This window comes from Formica exsecta, unplaced genomic scaffold (assembly GCF_003651465.1).
Source record: "Formica exsecta isolate Colony F162 unplaced genomic scaffold, ASM365146v1 scaffold66, whole genome shotgun sequence".
NCBI classification, from domain to species: domain Eukaryota; kingdom Metazoa; phylum Arthropoda; class Insecta; order Hymenoptera; family Formicidae; genus Formica; species Formica exsecta.
Genome location: NW_021853422.1, coordinates 597,409 through 617,312, shown reverse-complemented (window position 1 = coordinate 617,312; position 19,904 = coordinate 597,409). Strand labels below are relative to the sequence as shown.

At 37.7% G+C, this 19,904-nt stretch overlaps 1 protein-coding gene across 1 annotated transcript in view; it reads right to left on the bottom strand.

The window, feature by feature from the left end:
* The window catches only part of LOC115242935 (zinc finger protein 845), a 45,206-nt gene extending 28,669 nt beyond the window's left edge, over window positions 1-16,537 (bottom strand). Inside the window, exons 1-3 of the mRNA XM_029819560.1 lie at window positions 16,235-16,537; window positions 1,300-2,127; window positions 302-586 (exon numbers count right to left, since the gene is read on the bottom strand). Of these exons, the coding sequence (XP_029675420.1) occupies window positions 302-586; window positions 1,300-2,109 (1,095 nt within the window). The 5' untranslated portion in view covers window positions 2,110-2,127; window positions 16,235-16,537. The remainder of the gene's footprint in view (window positions 1-301; window positions 587-1,299; window positions 2,128-16,234) is intronic.
* Between the last annotated feature and the right edge of the window lie 3,367 nt (window positions 16,538-19,904).

The window sequence follows — 19,904 nt, the reverse complement described above, 5'->3', positions numbered from 1 at the left end:
ATATATATATATAATCTCATTTATGTCTAAACTAATATAATTAATTAATTGATTGAAATCTTTATTTAATATAATGCAATAGAACAAATGATATTATATTTTATAAATAATTAATTTGTGTGAAAACATTTTATGATATAAAAAATATTTATCTCTTGCGCATTAGATTTATACACTTGCTATCGTAATAAATAAGAGCAATATATAAAACAACAAAGAAATTAACAAGAATATGTGATCTAAAAAGGTCTACAGATTGAAAAGAAATATATATATATATTTTTATTAAAAGTTTTTATACCGTTGTAAACGAAGCCTGCCTACGAGTAGACATTCTTTTGCTCGCGCGCAACTTTATTCTGCGCGATAAATGGAGACCGTCGTCGATCTCTTTAATGCTCCTTCTGGCATGCAAAGCAGAGAGCACATGTCTGTTGTAGACCAATCGTGAGGCAAGCTTCCTGCCGCAAGGAATGCACCAATATCCCGATTCGATATCCGTTCGTGCACCCGGTACCCATTTCCCTCGCGTGTGTCCTGGCGGCGGCTGTCCGGATGTGTTTTTGCTCTCGTATTCCTCGATCTTCTGTAACGATCAATGTCTCTTTGTCCAACAAATCATTATTGCTCGCACAAAGATTGCTTGGACTCTCATATCAAGTTACATTCATATCAATGAAGATCAGATATGCAGAATGATTTTGTAATGGGGATGGGGCAAGGGGAAGAGATGAATAAGGTTGAAGGATAAAACAAATTTTTTGTTATTAAAAAGTCGCGTATTAATTTGATTTAATTTGTTTAGTTTTATTCTCTTTCGCCTATCGAACAGTATATTCTATTGATTTTGCTAAGAAAAAACTATTATTTATCATCATATCCAATCATCGTATACTTTTTGAAGAGTAAAGCAATGTTTGTTTCAAATCTCAAATTATTTATAATGATTATTTATAATAATAATTTATTATAATTATACATAAAATTACTTATCTACTATACTATGATCTTGAAATAATTTCTTTTTCTTACCTGCGTTGTCTCCGTAGGTTTCCATTTGCCACCAGTATACGTCGGTGGTGGATGTTCCTGATGATCATCGTCGGGATCCACATCCTCCTCATGCATATGTGGCATGTCCTGCGGCAAATCGCTGAGCCCAGGCTTCCACTTTCCGCCAGTATGATCTCGCGGTGGACGTTCCTGATTTTCGCCGATTTATAATAATTATTTATTATAATTATACATAAAATTACTTATCTACTATACTATGATCTTGAAATAATTTCTTTTTCTTACCTGCGTTGTCTCCGTAGGTTTCCATTTGCCACCAGTATACGTCGGTGGTGGATGTTCCTGATGATCATCGTCGGGATCCACATCCTCCTCATGCATATGTGGCATGTCCTGCGGCAAATCGCTGAGCCCAGGCTTCCACTTTCCGCCAGTATGATCTCGCGGTGGACGTTCCTGATTTTCGCCGTCGTCAGAATCTGAATAGGAGTCATCTTCCACCAAATCGTCGTCCAGCATGTCGTCTTCGGATTCCTCGTCGTCTTGTTGGTACTCGAAATCATATCTCGTCAACTCTTTGCTGTCACTATTTCCCAAAGCGAGATCGGCAAGAATAGTGTCTTCCAACCAGTTCTGTTGATCTGACACTATTCGCTGAGGATTTTCTTGCCTCTTTCGATCGGTCTGTTTGAGGGATTGCATGCATAGGTGATCAGTTGGATCGTCCAGATCGCTGACAGCAGGTGACATACTGTGAAGCTTATCCTTCGCGCCATCCACCTGATTTTTTTGGTCCTTCTTTCTTCTGTCCTCTTTTTTGAATTTTCTATTATTATCTAGTAAAGTCGGTGCTCGTCGAGGATTTGATTTTGAGCTGCTCTGTAACTCCAACGAATTGAAGAAAGCATCCGCGTTTAAAATTTCGGGATAAGATACCGTCGTCGGCGTCGAAGGTGACTCGTGAACGGTCTCATTTTTATCGTCAAGAGGTCGACAACCCGATCGACGATGCCGTACATAGTTGTCGAGACCGTGTACTGTCAAATTGCACTTGATGCAAAAATGGGTGTCATCGTCGTCTTCGTAACCCTCCATTGATTAAATAAAACTGCGCTGAAATAATAAAAGTGACAAAATTATTATTAGCGGCGCTTTATTACATTAGCTAGAGAGAGAGAGAGAGAGAGAGAGAGAGAGAGAGAGAGAATAAGAGAGGAACAGAGGAACAGAGAGAGAGAGAAATTATTTTCTTTTTAAATATTTATTATTATAAGCTTCTATAAGAGTATGTCTCTCATGACGCGGCAGCGCGAATTAAATTTATAGTTTCATAATATATGACGTATGGAAATAAATGATGCACGTGTAATACGTGCTTTGTAACATTCAAGTTATTATAAATTACAACATTATTCTAAATTCAATTTTATTTATCTTCCAATTGTCGAAAATATAAAAAGATATCTATAACAATGTATTTATAAAAACGTAAATGCTTATGTTGTATATTTGTCATATTAATTTAACGTATATGTTCCGTGATACTTTGAAATTCTCTGAATTCCCGAATATATACATATAATAACAACGAAATCAAGTTTAAACAACGCGTGCATCCAAATTTAAAAATACAAAATTTGAAAAGAAATATACAATTGGATTGTGTATTTTTGTTTTGATAAGATTGTAGAAAAAATTTAAAAAAAAATCTATAAAAAAAGCGCTTTTCAGCTGTTATTTCGTTTTATTCGTTGATTCGATATCAGAAATTCATTTGTTCACGTTTTTGAGCGTATGCAACATTACGTAGTGAATTCGGGAATCGTTTAGCTGTCATACCCCGATCACGCGTCACACTACAACCGCGTCATGGACAGCTCGCTGAGGACAATCGCGTTAGCGAACCGCAGTGGGCAAATTGAAGGTCCGATATTCGCGCAGCAGAAGGGAAACAAGTTGACGCTTCGTGCGGGCCGGGGGGGGGGCAGAAAGATCGGTCGATGCCGCTTGGCCGTTATTCGGACGACGACACTTCGCCTCCCAGTCCTGGCCGCCCCTCTGCAGCTCTCCCTTCCCCCTTCCCCCTCGCCCCGATCCACCGCGTTCCCCTTTCAACCGGCAGCCCGTGCGCGTCCTCTGCATCACCCCCGCCCTTGTTGCGCCCTTTCTGTTTCCCCTTTCCGAAGTCTACGAACCGGCGACGATCTCTCCGTCTCTCGTCTTATTAAGCGGAGAAAACTAGCGAATGAAATTTCCATCCGAAACACGCTCATCGGTGTCGTCTCCCTCTCCTACTCCTATTCTTCCCGCCGATCGGCTAACATCCCGGTTCCCGGTTTCGTTGTCGTTTATAGTTTACCTTTGACGTGACTGAAATTCGATTTGCGTATAGTTGAGAAGTTGCAAAAATGTTTTTGTTACGACATGACCAACTTAGCGCCCGGGTTAACCGTGCTCGATCGGATGCCAGCGTATCATGCGTGCTACACTGAAGAGACCGAACGAGCCCTTTGTGGATTATTCCCTCGTTGCCAATATACCTCTGAAAAGAAAACTTGGAATAAAATTTCATGGAGAATTTTTTGTAATTTGTCCTTCCGATATCACAAATACAATGGAACGCTGTTGAAGTAAGGCAACATATTGTAATTTCATCATATGCACGTGCGCACATATATACATACAACTGTCATAATATTTAATATAATGAATTTTTTCCCATAGATTTTTCAAGCTATATTTACAATAATAATTATAGTTGCATATGAGATTCCGCATTGAAAAAAATGCATTTACAAACCTACATTTGTATGATATTCTTTTATCGATATAATGCATAGAACACGCTGAAGTTCAATAAAAAATATTAGAATGCTCTGCATGTACATATATCAAGATATATCTTATATGCCATTGGTTAATAAAATAAATCAATTTTTCCAAAGTTTGAATTAATTTGAAAATTACTTTTTTGAATAATTAAAACACTTGTCGCAATCAAATCGAATTTTTGATAAGCAGAGTTCAATAATTTCTCGAATAACCTGCTTTTAACAAAGACGGCGATAAATATCGTATATATTAATTACAAAATGAATAGCTCAAACAATTCTAATATTGACTACAAATAAAACATGCAGTTTGATAAATCAAAATAAACTGATTTTAATAAAAGACTTGGAAACCCAAACGATTTTATATAAATCTGTCGTATCATGTATGTAACACGTGTACGACATTAATAAGAAGAACGATTGGCGCGAGTATTGTGGAGGGTAGATAAACCAGATGGACAGATTTGCCGAGATTTACGAGTATTTGTCAAAAAGAATAAAATACGGATAGCCGTTAATTGGACGATGCTCGTTGAACATCGTTGAGACATCGATACGTCAATATAATATCCATGGTTGACGCATCACATGGCACTTTCAGCTAACTCCTCGTTGATCGAGGATCGTTGGTAACTAATCCCTAATTACGGATCATAGTGTGTAGAAAAAGGACGCGCACCTGCTACCAATAAGGTTCGCGTAAACGTGAGATTGCTCTTCGAAATAACCTTACGATTTGATCGCAAAGAGAGAGAGAGAGAGAGAGAGAGAGAGAGGGAGGGGGGGGGGGGGGGGGGGGGGGGGACATGAGAAATAAATACTTGTTCAATTATCGCTACGAACAAATTTTCTATAGCATGGATTATATTGCAAAATTAATTGTGCGAGTATAATGTATGTAAGTCAATATTTTAATAATGTTATATTAATTTATCTGTATATATAACTTACATTTCTTAAATATTATTTATTTTTGACACGTGTGTACAGAAGGGTAAAATTGTAAATTATCTTTTGTTATATGAAAAATGTCGATAGATATATCGTGTTTGTGTATGTGTATAAACTTGATATTATATATAAAATTAAGATGTAATAAATTATTATGTAACGCAGAAGAATTAATTATTTGATAAAATATCGTGTATTTTAATTATAATATACACATAATTTATATATTGTACTGAAAAGGCTAAAATGCAATTTCCACGAGGAACACATCTACCATGCCTTCGATCATCATCACTAATCTGACTGGAATGATCGAGGGTCCTGCACCCTCTCTCGCTTTTAATGCCCGCTATAATTAACAATAATCAGCGCGATCCCTCGGACAAGAATGCGCCGGTCTCGTACGACCCCGTCACCGAAATCGAAGCCTGTAGAGCAAGTAGAAGACGAAGAAAAAGGCGACGAAGAGAAGGATCCTTACGGGACTCGTCGAACGAAATTAGACGATCTCGATCCGAAGCCGTAAGCGGCCACGACTCCATTCCCGCAGACTCTTTTAACCTCCTCTTCATCGTTCTTCTCTTTTCCATCCAGCGATGAGATCTACCGAGTGATCGTATGAAGTCGACCAAATCTCCCTAACGTAATTCTGCTCAACTTGTTCGTATTTCTAATTTTAAGAATAGCGACATTCGTTTTTTCTGTTTTCAATCAAAATTTTTAATGAGTTATTTATTGTAGAGATATCTTGTTGTTAAGAATGAAGTTTGATTATGTATATATAGAATAACACACATGAAAATAAATTAAAAATGATTTCCTCTATTGTGCCAAATGTTCTGAAAATATTTTATGATATATTATATTATATGTTCAGAAATATATATATATATTTATTTATTTCAGTACTGATAATCTGCATAAATAATCCCTTGAATATGAATTTAATATTATCATAAATAAATGACGAATATATCAGTTAATTAGATTTTTCAAGTTTATATCTAGAGTTAGCTCAAAGAATAAGCGGTTCCCGATAAAGGTCCACGTCATCGGGTAGACGGACAATGTCCGAAAGCTAGTTACGTTCCCAGATACCATTCAATGTTTCGTACATTCGCTAAGAAGTGGCGAGCACACCCTTTCGACTTCGGTCATTCGGGGCATACCAACTAGGTAACCCTTCGTAGGGTCAACGAAGGACCCGGAAACCATAGCAAGGTGAGCTCGCCGCATGCGAGCGTCCAGCAAGTAGAGACGGGATGGGGACGGTTTGCCCGAGAAGGGAGATGGACCGAAGGTGGACAAAGAGGGAGGAGGGAAGAGATGCAAGGTCCGGGGAATATTGAGCCGCTCCGTTAATGTTTATAACGACGTTAGACGTTGGTGTCCCCGGCGGCGCGTGTGTAGGTGCTACGGGATAGGATAGAGAGGTGGCTTCGGTCACCCTCCGCGCCGTAGCCGCCGTCTCTTTTTCTCCCGAGACCCAACGCTTTCTCTCTCCTTTTCCATTCTTGCAACGGTGGCGGAGGCAGTGGAAGTGCCGGCAGCAGGACAGGAACTGACATAAGCGCGCGAGTGTGTATGTAGAGCACGTACTCGGGGGCTCTCCAGTTCGACGGAGTGGGTGGAGATGGGTGGTCGTGAGGACCCCTGTGTAAGGGGAGAAGAAGGGGGAGGGGGAGGGTGGCAGAGGAGACAGGGGGAGGCGGATGGCGGGTGAGTGGGTGGTTGAAGGTGGCGGAGGAGGGAGTGGGCTGCATTCTAGCAATGGGATGAGGGAGCCTCTGTCTAATCGATGCCGCGGCGGTGCGCGCTCGCCCCGCTGGCTATTACGCACCTTAATGTCCTTTTCCCTCGCCCTCCCCCCTTCTCTCTCCCTCGTCGCCCCCGTCCGGCTAGCCACCCACTCGACAGCCCCCGCGTCGTCCTCCTCTACCTTCGCTGTTCCGCGCGCTACCCGCCGTCGTTGCCGTCACCGCCGCTGTTCCTTCTCACTTCCTCTCCCTTATTCCGCGGTTTCTCACGGCGACCGCCGTCCTTCTCTCGCTTTCCTTCCTTTCGTTCTCTCCGGCACCGAGAGAGGCGGCCATGACACGTGTCAATCTACCGCAGACGCCCGATCGATACCGACGGACCTGGGCTTCTCTCTCGACGCTCCTCCGCTTCTTCCTTCGCCCTATTGCCGACAACTGCCACCCTCCCCCCTTCCTCTTCCCCTCCTCCCCGTCACCCTCCTCACTCCACCTTTCACCCTTTACCCCTCACTAGCCACGGAGCACCCTGCAACGAACCTTCTACGAATACTGTACGCTAGGCTAGCACTCGACGTCTGACTTGCTGTCTCTATCAAGATCGTCTCTATTCGGACATGAAAGAGCTCCGAATCCAGTTCAAATGTTTTCGAGTCTAATCAATCGGCACAAGATCTTGGTCGTTTAAAACTATGTCGATTAAGATTTGAATTTGTCACCGTATTTTGTAACTAGATGAAATGATGTCTTACGTTGAGAGGCATTTACTATGACGTCTACAATGATATCATTTAAAAATATTAAATTTGAAAAACATTGAATATCGGCTATGATTGTAACATTTGCTGACAAATTTAATATAGTTATTCGAAAGATACCAGATTTTAAGTTAAAAGAATATTAGGCAATCGATAACTTTGTGGAACCAACTTCCCTGCATGGTCAAAACTCTTTCATAAAGTGCACGAAAGAAAAGAGCTGCGCGTATCTTGAAATGCATGTATTTCTATGACAATTTGTATTTTTTACTTCATAATTGATGATTAAAAGCAATGTTGGATCATTTAAAAATTTTAAGAAAGTTTAATTCATATCACGTATGTATGTGATAAATATATTATAAAACACAGAGAGAAAAAGTTATCCAAAAGACAAAAGATTGTCATATAATAAAACATTCTTATAAAAAGCAATAATAAATTACATTTTGTATGTTTTGTAAAGCACAAAATAAAATAAAATTTTATGCAATATATGATACATATAACTTACTCTTTCTCTATTTATCTCATGTAAAAGACTACATATATATACATATACATATATATATTGGCAAAAATTGGCAGTGCTATATGAACTACTCTTGCAATCTAGGAATTCCATCTAACTAACGCTTATTTATAACGATACGGAAAAGAAGAAAAGATACACTGCAATTACTTCAATCATCCAAACAATCTTTGTCTAATATCTAAAAAAAATATTGCTGTTTATGATTGTATAAACCAAGCATAAATATTAGTTTTGTATATATATATATATAAATGTATAATTATAAATTCAAGATTATTTTTTAAAATACCATGGGTGTGATATGTATGTGAAATTAATTGATTTCAATTCCAAATATTAAATACAAAGGAAAATTCCATATCATTTATATATAATGCACTATAATAAATTGTTGTTAATTAAAAGAAAAATTAATGCAGTAACAATTATATATAAAATTTCAGGCTTGCCTTTACACTATGTAAATTAGCTTTTATATTTCATTTAAATATTACCGCTTAAATATCGTAATTAAGTGATGTAAAATAATTTTTCTCTGATATCGAAGTGTTCTTTACACAAGTAGTAGGATTAATTGCATTAAGAGAATGTCGACGTGCGTGAACGAATTACAGCGCGATAACGTTCCTTAAAAAAGTGGAGAGATAAATTAACGCCTTCCATCCACACCAATACTACGCTTGCGTTTCTGGTGCTTCATACTCGCCAAGTTCGCAATATTATCGCTCGCATCACTATGAAAAATTGTACCATATCGCATATGAGCTCGGATAGAGTCCATTACAACCATAACATTTAAATGTTGCTAATAAAAAAAATTGGAAAAAAAATAAAATATGAAAAATAATAAATATTTATAAAAGAAGAAACTGTTTTTAATATACAATATCTACAGTAAGTATTGTCCTTTGCAATCTATTTCCGATCAAACATAAGTCATAGATATAAGTCAAATATAGTTTACACATCTTAAAAAATTGTACAAAATTTTATTCTTTAAAAAGATTTTCATTGAAAAAAGCTTATAAAATGTAGAGAAAAATGTTCTGAGTTGACCAATTATAAGTTAGTAAAAATTAATATTTATTAAAATTAATTTTTGTGCGCATGTATTCTTAAAAATTCTATCCAAAATGCAATATTTTTTGTCAGTAGTATGATAGGCTTTGCTTCTCATAAAATGAATAATAATATTTTTAGACAAGCGAAATGTATATAATCATAATCGCATTATTAGCTATATATTATAATCAGCTTTTTCTGATTTTTTTCGAAGACTATGTTTTTTTTATACTTAGTAATCATATGCATATATACATATATACATATAATATATAGTTCGTCACATATGTAATTACATTTATACATGTAATTATATAAGCAAAATAAAGAAATAAATCCAAGTATAAATTTTAATTTTTGATAGGTCCAGTCAAAGTTCTATATTAAACTTATAATTCACTTTTCTTCAGGATATTTTAATATCCACGTAATTTCTCTCTCTCTCTCTCTCTCTCTTTCTTTTTCTCAAGACATATATAAATTTCTAACTATATAACGCCCATATTTAGATATAACTCATAAGTTTTATAAATCTCTCTTTAAAAATCACGTAGTAGAGAGTTCTACCAACAAATTTAAAAAAAGGCGAGTCGTAACAAATAAACCGTAGGGGGTTCGTCTGCGACTTCTCCATGTCAAAACATCATAGTAATTATTTTCAAACAGGCCACCTCTGGTCGGTCAATCTTCTCATCCGATACTCGAAGGTATTCTAATCGCGCCGACTCGATCGCTTGCTTAAGTTATTTTAGAATATACAAAGGTTTCTTTGTTGAAAGTGTGTGATCTCCTCGTCTCATACCATCCCCTCCATTTCGAATCTGACGAACCTTTCTATCCTCTTCACCTTTCTGACTTACCGACTTTCCTTTTCACCGTTCAAAAAAAAGAGTGCGAATGATTCATGAAGGTCTCAGGGAAAAGGAGCAAATTCGAAGGAAAGGAGAAGAAGATGGAGAAAAGAAACAAAAAGAAAATCGTCGCCGACATCTTTTTCGCGTAAAAGAAAAAAAATCTTTGTGCTGCGCCTTCTTATCCAATTGATGTGCATTATGCGCGCTGCGCTTTGCACAATTGTTCTTCATCGCGATTTTAACAAATTCCGCTATCATCTATGAAATCGGGGGGTTTGTCTCTAGAAAATGAGCGGTGAAAAATATGTGTCGCAATTCTTTTGATAGGATCAAGAAAAATAGGATAGGAGAGAGTGGAAGTATATGAAAAAGAGAGAGTGAATGAGTGAGCAAAGAAAGAAAGAATATTTGCGAGCCGTGTTAAAAAAAAAAATAAATAAATGTAAAAGCCTATAACTCGCGCAGATGCAATTCAATTCGGCAACAAACACGAAGTATTTAACCGACGGCAATCGACGTCTGTAAACTATTTCGTATACGCAATTTTTTCAGCCGAATTTATGGCCATGAGAAACGAAATGTCGATAGTAGATCTATTTTCAAGCATGTACATGCGAGCGATGTGCGTGTGTCCACTATAGTGTGTTATGCGCCACGCACGTAGCTATATATACATGCAAACATGACTGCCCACGCAAACGTCAGTTCGCTATTCGCTTCGGGCGATTCTTATTGCGCCGCTGTTAGAATTTTTTAAACAGATCAATGATAGATTCTCTTTGATAGATATGTCAAATACAAAAACTCCGTATAGCATTAATATAAATACCGCAATAGATAGAATTTTTACTTGCATCTGCAAATACAGAATTTTTTATATTTTACGATTATTTCTACATTCTACTATTAATGTAATAAGCTTTTTCTCTCATCCATATATTATATTAAATTAAATAAATATTTTGCAATTCTGTCTACATTTTCTAAAAAATTAAAAAAAAATGCATTATAATAAATAAAAAATATAAACCTTCATGAAAAAAGTAATAAAACGCATAACCACCCAAGTTTCCAAAAGCGCAAAATTGAATAATACCCCAAACTAGTAAGTATTATCAATATATAATAAAACCAAATGTGTGTGTATGTGTATGTATGTGTATGTATCACTAGCGTCGAAAATATACAATGTTTCCTGTCATCATTTGACAGACAGATTGACAGCTACCCTGTCCACGCGGATTTCGACGCGTCCTGAATCGAGATTTAGGCGAATTATCGTGATATTTTAAAATGGACATTGCTACTGTACGATACCAGATAGCTGTAGAAAAGGATGCATAGTGTTTTATCTTACGACGCGCACTTATTTCGACTCCATAGGGAACTGGCAGTATAAACGGATATAGACGTAAATCTATACGATCCACATTGTAGTTACATAATGGACGCTTTTCAAAATATTCGCAAGTTTTAGTGCCTGCTGGTGCATCCACCCCGATGTCGGTAGCGCTCGTAAAAGAAATCCCGCGGTCAGCGGGAGAAGACGCAGACACATTTAATTTAAAGTCAAATTCAGATTAGGCAAACGAGCACAAACAATCATCAACGAATGTGCGTGAAGAGGCCTTAATTATTAAATACTTTTTTATACACAACTTTTTATAAAGTTATTTTTTATGCAATTATTAATTCGCTTGATCTCAAACCAGTTTAATGCGTTACACGTGCGTGAGAACATTCCTCGGTTGCGCATCATTAGTAACGATATTGTGCAATCGTAGAAATAAAATCTTTCTATCGATTATGTGTGTGTTATATTAAGTAGAAATATTATATCAAAAAATTATATATCTGTCTATTTAAAGAAATCGGATAAAATATATGTAGTTGTGACAATTAAGTTACAAAATATAAAAATGGCATCATTCTTGTTTATTTTTCTCGAAAATCATATTTATTTATTCTTAGAGATTCTATACCTGTAAAATTTTTAACATCAATAACTAATCTCATTTTGAACAAGGCAATAATAATATTTTAAGACAAGCGAGAGATGTAATCGGGACATTAGTTGTTTTCTATAGAAAATACGGCCATATCGTTTTCTGACCTGTAGTGACCGTGTATAATGCTTCAAGTTGCACTGGTTGGATAAAGTTTGCCATCGGTAAGACGTCGGAAGAAATATTAGCCTGAACGGAACCTTCCGCAGAGAAAAGTTATCGCAAAGTTATAAGAGCCGTCCAATATACAAGTTAATAATATATTGAAAAATTTACTTCATGAATCTAATGTGTGACTGCGAAATACGTATTTTCTTCGACAAGTAAATATTGTTGTCGCCACCATCTAGCCTTTCTCCACTTTGAACCAAATACGAATACCGTATCGTGAGTGAATCTCACATTGTAACACACATACAATATAAGAACAGATATATTCATGTATAAATATATATATATATATAAAATTTTTACATTTTTATACATATAAGTTATTTATATATACCAAGTTTAAATATATAATTTAAATTAAAAAAATATAAATTCTTTCCATACATCTGATCAATTTCATAAAATCAAACACGAGATATGCTCAATTATATGTTAATGATACGTGCGCTAATAATAACGTGCAGATTTGCTCAACTATTAATCAATCCGCCGGTCATGTTGAGCCGTACTTGGAAAATTCTCGCGAGTTTGTGTGAACAAGCAAAATTTTTTTTTTTACGTTTGATCGAATTATGTTTCTGTACATTTATTATCTGTGATTATATATACTTCTTTGTTTGTCTCGGGTGTCGCAGACTTCATTGATATTTGGTCAAGTTTTTAAATACAGTATAAATTAATTTAAATACAGTATAAATTTTAATCGGGATACGATCCCTGGAATAGGCTAGCAAATTCAGTTTGCAGCCAAGTTGCCCGATGAGAACGTCACCTAATAAATGATCTCGTAAACGTCGCATCACGAACATCGCTGGCGTCGAATTGGCTTGATGCGCGCAGGAACGGTACAACCTCTTCAACCTGTCTGTGAAAACGATGCGACCGTCGCCGAAATACATAAAGTGCTCTTTGTAATATCCTATTCGCGCTGAGTTTCAGATGATCGCAGAGATGCCATCTTTTTACTTATAAACATAAAATTTCAAAAATCTCAAAAACTACTACACATACTACTTCATGAATCTAATGTGTGACTGCGAAATACGTATTTTCTTCGACAAGTAAATATTGTTGTCGCCACCATCTAGCCTTTCTCCACTTTGAACCAAATACGAATACCGTATCGTGAGTGAATCTCACATTGTAACACACATACAATATAAGAACAGATATATTCATGTATAAATATATATATATATATAAAATTTTTACATTTTTATACATATAAGTTATTTATATATACCAAGTTTAAATATATAATTTAAATTAAAAAAATATAAATTCTTTCCATACATCTGATCAATTTCATAAAATCAAACACGAGATATGCTCAATTATATGTTAATGATACGTGCGCTAATAATAACGTGCAGATTTGCTCAACTATTAATCAATCCGCCGGTCATGTTGAGCCGTACTTGGAAAATTCTCGCGAGTTTGTGTGAACAAACAAAATTTTTTTTTTTACGTTTGATCGAATTATGTTTCTGTACATTTATTATCTGTGATTATATATACTTCTTTGTTTGTCTCGGGTGTCGCAGACTTCATTGATATTTGGTCAAGTTTTTAAATACAGTATAAATTAATTTAAATACAGTATAAATTTTAATCGGGATACGATCCCTGGAATAGGCTAGCAAATTCAGTTTGCAGCCAAGTTGCCCGATGAGAACGTCACCTAATAAATGATCTCGTAAACGTCGCATCACGAACATCGCTGGCGTCGAATTGGCTTGATGCGCGCAGGAACGGTACAACCTCTTCAACCTGTCTGTGAAAACGATGCGACCGTCGCCGAAATACATAAAGTGCTCTTTGTAATATCCTATTCGCGCTGAGTTTCAGATGATCGCAGAGATGCCATCTTTTTACTTATAAACATAAAATTTCAAAAATCTCAAAAACTACTACACATACTACTAGAAAATATTTGTCTTTCTAACGCATGCTGCAAAATTATAAATTGAAATTATATAAATAAAGCTTAATGAAAAAAGATTTTCGAAACCGAAACAGATCTTTTTTTATTGTTTAGACTATGTTTAACTTTGCCTCTAAAGTATAGAAACTACACGTATAATATAATACTAATTACAAAACTAATTACATTATTTAACACTTAATAGTCAAACATGAAAAATAAAAAAATATTCAATAAATCTTATAAATTATTGATTCATGTTAATATATAAGTAATCGCTTATTAATTATTTGTAAAAACTACTTCCATTTTCAACTTATAAAAAATACAATTGCGTCATTTAATAAGGAGAATATCTGATATAAAAAATTTACATGTACATAATAATACATAATTAATTCCAATTTAGACAACTCTATATAGATTATGAAAGATATTTAAAAGATTTTAGGTACATGCACGCACGCACGTATGCCCGCACGCATGCACACATACCACACACAGATATACACATACATACTTACATACATATATATATATGTATAAAATTAATTCATAATGATTATGAAATGAAAGTAATTCATGTCGTGTAAATTTCCACGCAAACGTATTTATATGATATTTATCGTCTTCATTGCCGTGTACCAATGCATAATCCAACAAAAACCAGCATTGCATTGCCGGTAGAATGCTGCCTTACTTTGGAATGCTTCGTTCTCCGTGAAAATGAGAGTCAGTGCCATAATCGTAAACCAAGGTACATCTGCATGCGCGCTAACGAAAAGCCCATAAGTACGGCTATGCCCTTCTACCCGGGGAATCCAGTAGGAGAAGCGCGCCAGAAAACAAAAAGAAGAAAGAAAACGGACAAAAAACTCGCGACTAGTCCCTCGTTAATATTTCCGCGGGGCGAGCTCGCCAGAACGACAGACGACCGCCGGTAAATTGGGCGTTGGTGCACTTTTAATTGACAGGAATGTTTAGCGATAATGAACGCGCGCCGATTGGTAGGAGCCAAGGATAAATCGAGAGAGTATGCCGACAGTAGTGGCTTCGACGACGACGACAACGACTACAGGAGAGAAACAGCGCAGCACCAGAGCCACGACTAGATAGAGACGCGGCGGCAGGAGCATAAACATCCTCGGCCCCCGGTGGTGGCCGCGAGGACGACAACGGTGGCGGCAGCAACGGCGGGGGTGCAGCGCGCACGTTCTGCACCGTGGGCGTAGCCATTCTGTTCCTACCACAGCGGCAGGGATGTTCTATGACGCTATAGATCATGCGGGCTCCGCCCGATGGGCGGGATGTGTCCGCCAGTTGGTACAGTTTATCCCGCAGAGTTGCCAATGTTGCCAGCGCCTCCACCGGTGCCCGCTAAAACGAGCTTCGTTGAGCTGAGAGAGCGCGGGATGATTGTCGGGTTCTTTGGAAATGATATTTTCGGGAAAACATCTCTTAGAAAACTGAGAGATTCAGAAAGATTGAAGAAGAAGAAACGAGTTTGAGAAAACCAGCGATGAGAAAGTAGAAAATGATATAGTTGAAGAATAAATAACGAAGATTCTTCTTTTAAAGTCATTCATTAGAAGATATCTTTCATAAAAAGACATTGAGAATGATTGCATATTAGTAGTAGTTTTGTATTATTTTGTTGTAATGAACTTTATGATAACTTGTCGATGATGATGTAACATCTATTATATATGTCACATGATAATATTTAAATTATTTGTTAAATGATAAATTATAAATATAAAAGTTTGGCAAAATTATATAATACTGTTTCCCTTAAAATTATATTTATCAATCTAAAAGAAAAAAAAGCGTTCAGAAAAACTTTAATGCCATTGGCAATATAATAACAGGCATTAACTTAATTTCCAATGTTTTGCATACAATGGAAAATAGTTCACTCTATCTTTCTCTTTCAACTGATATTTAGTTTCTTATGGTATGCGCGTGCCCTTAACGCACAGCCCACCACACTTTTATGTCAGTTAAGCTAACGTTATATTTTCTAGTGTAATAATATTTAAATATGCTCAATAAGAAAGAGAGAGAGAGAGAAAGTGAGAGTGTGAACGAGAGAAAACGAGTGAGCAAGAAAGAGAGAAAGAAGGAGAAGATGGGGAAGAAAAGAGAAGAGAGAAAGAGAGCGATATGTTGCGAAACGTACGTAAATATAATCTAGCGAAGAAAGAGCTTTCAGCAACTTCAATACAATCAGTTTTGTAGCTTCGAATAGCTACTATGCGTTTTTGAGGTTAAGTATCGAAATACTCAGAATACGCTCGATAGCTCCATTTCTCAGCTTACTTACAAATTACAATCTTAATTTGCTAACAAACAATACTGATCCAGTACTCACCTTGCCCAGCAATAGCCTTGGACGCGATTCTCTTAGCGAAAACCCCGAGAAATTCCTAGGTGTGGCTCCGCGTCGCCGTAGTACCGTAGCTCGTCGTGCAGCAGTGCCTCTCGCGGCAACAATCAAAACTACCACTACTATACAACCAGAGCGACATCTCCCCGTGCACCTCCCTCACGGGCCGATAGAGTTGAGGACCCCGCCTCCTTTTCCGACCTCCCCCAGTGCGCGCGAATACATCTATAGTCCCCATAGATCTGTGATGAGCCCTCTCGATCCAATCGGCTTCTTTTTCGTTCAGTAAACTTTGCACAGCTCTATTCAAAAATTTAAAAACCTGTAAAAAAAAAAAAAAGAAAGCAAAAAATGAGAAGAGTGCCACAACGGGGAACGCGTGGGTGCCACGTCGCGGTCACGTTGCGGCGAGAAGCGCATCCACCAGCATTTGGTGCATTCGCAGACGAGAGTGGCTGGCCTTTGCGCCGTCGCTGGTGCGACGGCGAACCCCTCATGTCGCGTTACATCGCGTCGCGTTACATCGCGTCGCGTTGCGTCGTCGCGTCGCATCGCGTCGGCTCACATTGCGACGCGCGAGTGTGAGTAAGCTGAGAACGATAGAGAATAAGGAGGTGCACGGTCCCTCCTCTCCTACGATCTCGCTCATTCACTCGGTACACTTCGCGAACCCTTCCCTTCCCTTCCCCACCTCCTCGTGGCCTCGCTGCCTCGTCGTTCGCGGACCGCGCGCGCTTTGGACGCGATCGTGGCCGCGGAGGAGAGAAAGAACGAGGGTGGCGGGAAGGAGAGATCGAGCAAGCGCAAGTGAGACCAGCAAAGAAGAACGGACGAGCGAGGAAACGAGAACGGTCGGTGGAGGGGACTAGTACTACTCCTGGGGTCCCCCCACCACACGACCTGCCGCCGCGACGCCAGTCCGTAGTCAGTCAGCGCTGGACCGCCGCCCGCTCGATTTCGCGATCCATGAACGACGGTAGCCATTACCTCCATCTCCTCTCCGTTTCTTTTCCGTCTATCTCCAATCTTTCTGTCTCTCCCCTCTCCTCCTCTCTCTCTTTCTCTCTCTCTCTCTCTCTGTCTATCTTTTTATCTTTCTTTCCAACACGTTTCTTTCTTTCGTTCTTTTTCATCTGTCTATTTTTTGCTGTCACATTTTCGTTTGCATGCTGCATATCTATGGCAGGCGTTCTCTCTTGCTTGTTTTATCGTTATCTGTTTGGTCAACTCTTACTATGTTTTTCTTTCTTCGTTTTTCATTGAAGATCTTTTGATATTCACATATGTCGCGAAACATCGTGCGCGCGTCGCGAATTATACGTCGTGGAGAAAAGTTTATCGCGCGATATCATCGGGATCCGCCGATCCATCCACGAGATAGTTGGCGCGATTCCGATAGCCGTCATCGAAGACGAGTATCGCGTATCGGTGTGAACGACGGCCGATCGGGAAAGTGACGAGAGTGAGACTAATGATTACTTTGCAGGGAAAAGTGGTGAACCGGGGGTTGGTGCACGATACGGATAGTCTTGCAGATGGTTTCGGTGTAAATCGGTTCAGTATCACCGAGATCGAGAATTGTCTATTCGAATTCAGTGAAATAATATCGGCAAAGGATGTAGACAATAATACGAAAGTATTAATATTCACCCGCCAATACGTCGACGCGAATCGTTAGTTTCGATTATTTTGAAATTATACGAATACGAATGGATAAATGAGATAGATCCTGTACAACTTTGCGTTCTCAGCCGTACTCTCAGAGATTTGACGAATGTGTTATTATTTCACTTTGCCATCAGTTCCATAAATGCATAGGTGCCGTGAATTCCAAATGAAATGATTGCGACAATTGCGTCACTGATAACAAGCGGGTTGTTGGCGAGCACGATGAGGTAGTGGTTGTCGGGACACGTGCCGATTGGATAACCGCAAGTGTTGTAACGGAAAAAGAGAGGTAGACTATCCAAGACAGTTGTCTTGGGGGAAGATATCTCAAGGATACTGTTCGGTGTTTTCGACCGTTTGACTTTTTGGGGACCAACTAATTGCAGTCAAGGCGAAAAGAACTGGAGGCCGCACGGATAATCGAACATTTTCGAAGGACGCAGATGCCCCGAAGGAAACAGCACGCACCGCAACGCATGAAATGTGAGTCGACAAAACCAATGTAAATTTAGTGGCGACGGTGAAACGCTGAAGTTTGTCGATTGACATGAAGCAATAAACCCAAGCAGCAAAATTTCCCGAATTTTTCTCTTCAAATTGATCGGAAAACAATACCTTTTTCCAAACAAAAAAACTCGCTAATCACCTAAATTTTCAACTAGACTTATTTTTCGCGTTTTTATGCAAAGATAAATGGAACAAATTAATGTTGTGACTTCGATCGAGAGGTCGGCGTTTCACCGTCGCTGATCCGTCAACAAACTCGCGGAGCCACGTGGAATGCCACGTGGAATGCGGCCTGATTTCGGGAGTAATCGTGCGGAATTTTATGCGTATGGATTGTGTTTATTTTCTCCCGACATGATCTATGCTATGCTTAAGAGAATAGTTGACGCGTATGAAAATTCGATCAGTCAACAAAACGGCGAATTTGATTCAACTATCAGTCGATAATCGTCACCAGAGGAGCCGGGACAAAACTCGATGAGTATCGCAACGATTTACTGCATTCCTGCAGTGCGTATTTATGAATTAATTAAAATGTAGAAAATGTTTAGGCGATCGTTAAAGGAGCTTTAGTAAAGTCGTAGAATGTCTTACTATCAATTTAGCGTTCACGCGTTCTTTGCTACCGGAGTTCTTAAGTTACATCACTGACGTATACTGTGGATATTATCACGCAGAAAACTTTTAATACGAGGTTTAAACAAATAGAAAGAATGTTTCTTTTTGATGTAGCAAAACGAATTTGCAACTTGTCAATGCGCGTTCAACGTGAAAAGTTTGGAGGATAATTTGACATATACTTTACTTTTCTAAAATATTTTCTTATTTTTCTCTCTCTCTCTCTCTCTCTTTGATATAGTTTCTCTAAATTTTCCTATAAGAATATGTCGGCTTTTGCCATCAGTAAATTAAAAGTCAAATAAAACGGAAGGAAGGAAGGTTATTTTATTGTATTATTAGCAGTAACATAGTCACATGTGTGTATAGCAGTGATTGAGTAATTTTAGTATATAGATATGTGCATGTGACGCATTAATATATGAGTTAGTAAAGCCAGATTTTTTAGGATACTATTTTAAAATAAGAAATTATCGGCAAATCGAAGAACAATTTCTTGGACATTGTTTTTATATTGCAGATTTTATAATTTTATGTGACATGTAAAAGAAATATGTAATTCTAAAGAAATAAATTTTTTAATTATTATATTGTTTGACGAGAATAATATAATAATAATATAATATATTATTTTGATTTTCTGATATTAAATATACCACATTTTCATAGAAAATTGCATATCAAAAAAAGGGAGAAAGGATATAAAAAATATATACATGTATATATATATATAAACTTTGTTCTTATGCTTAAGTTTGAAAACCGTAAAGAAGGAAAAAATCATGCAACACGTGCGCAGAGTTAGCAGAGTTTCTCTACATTAACATGCTTAACAATTTTTGAAGAAAAAGCTGAAATCTAC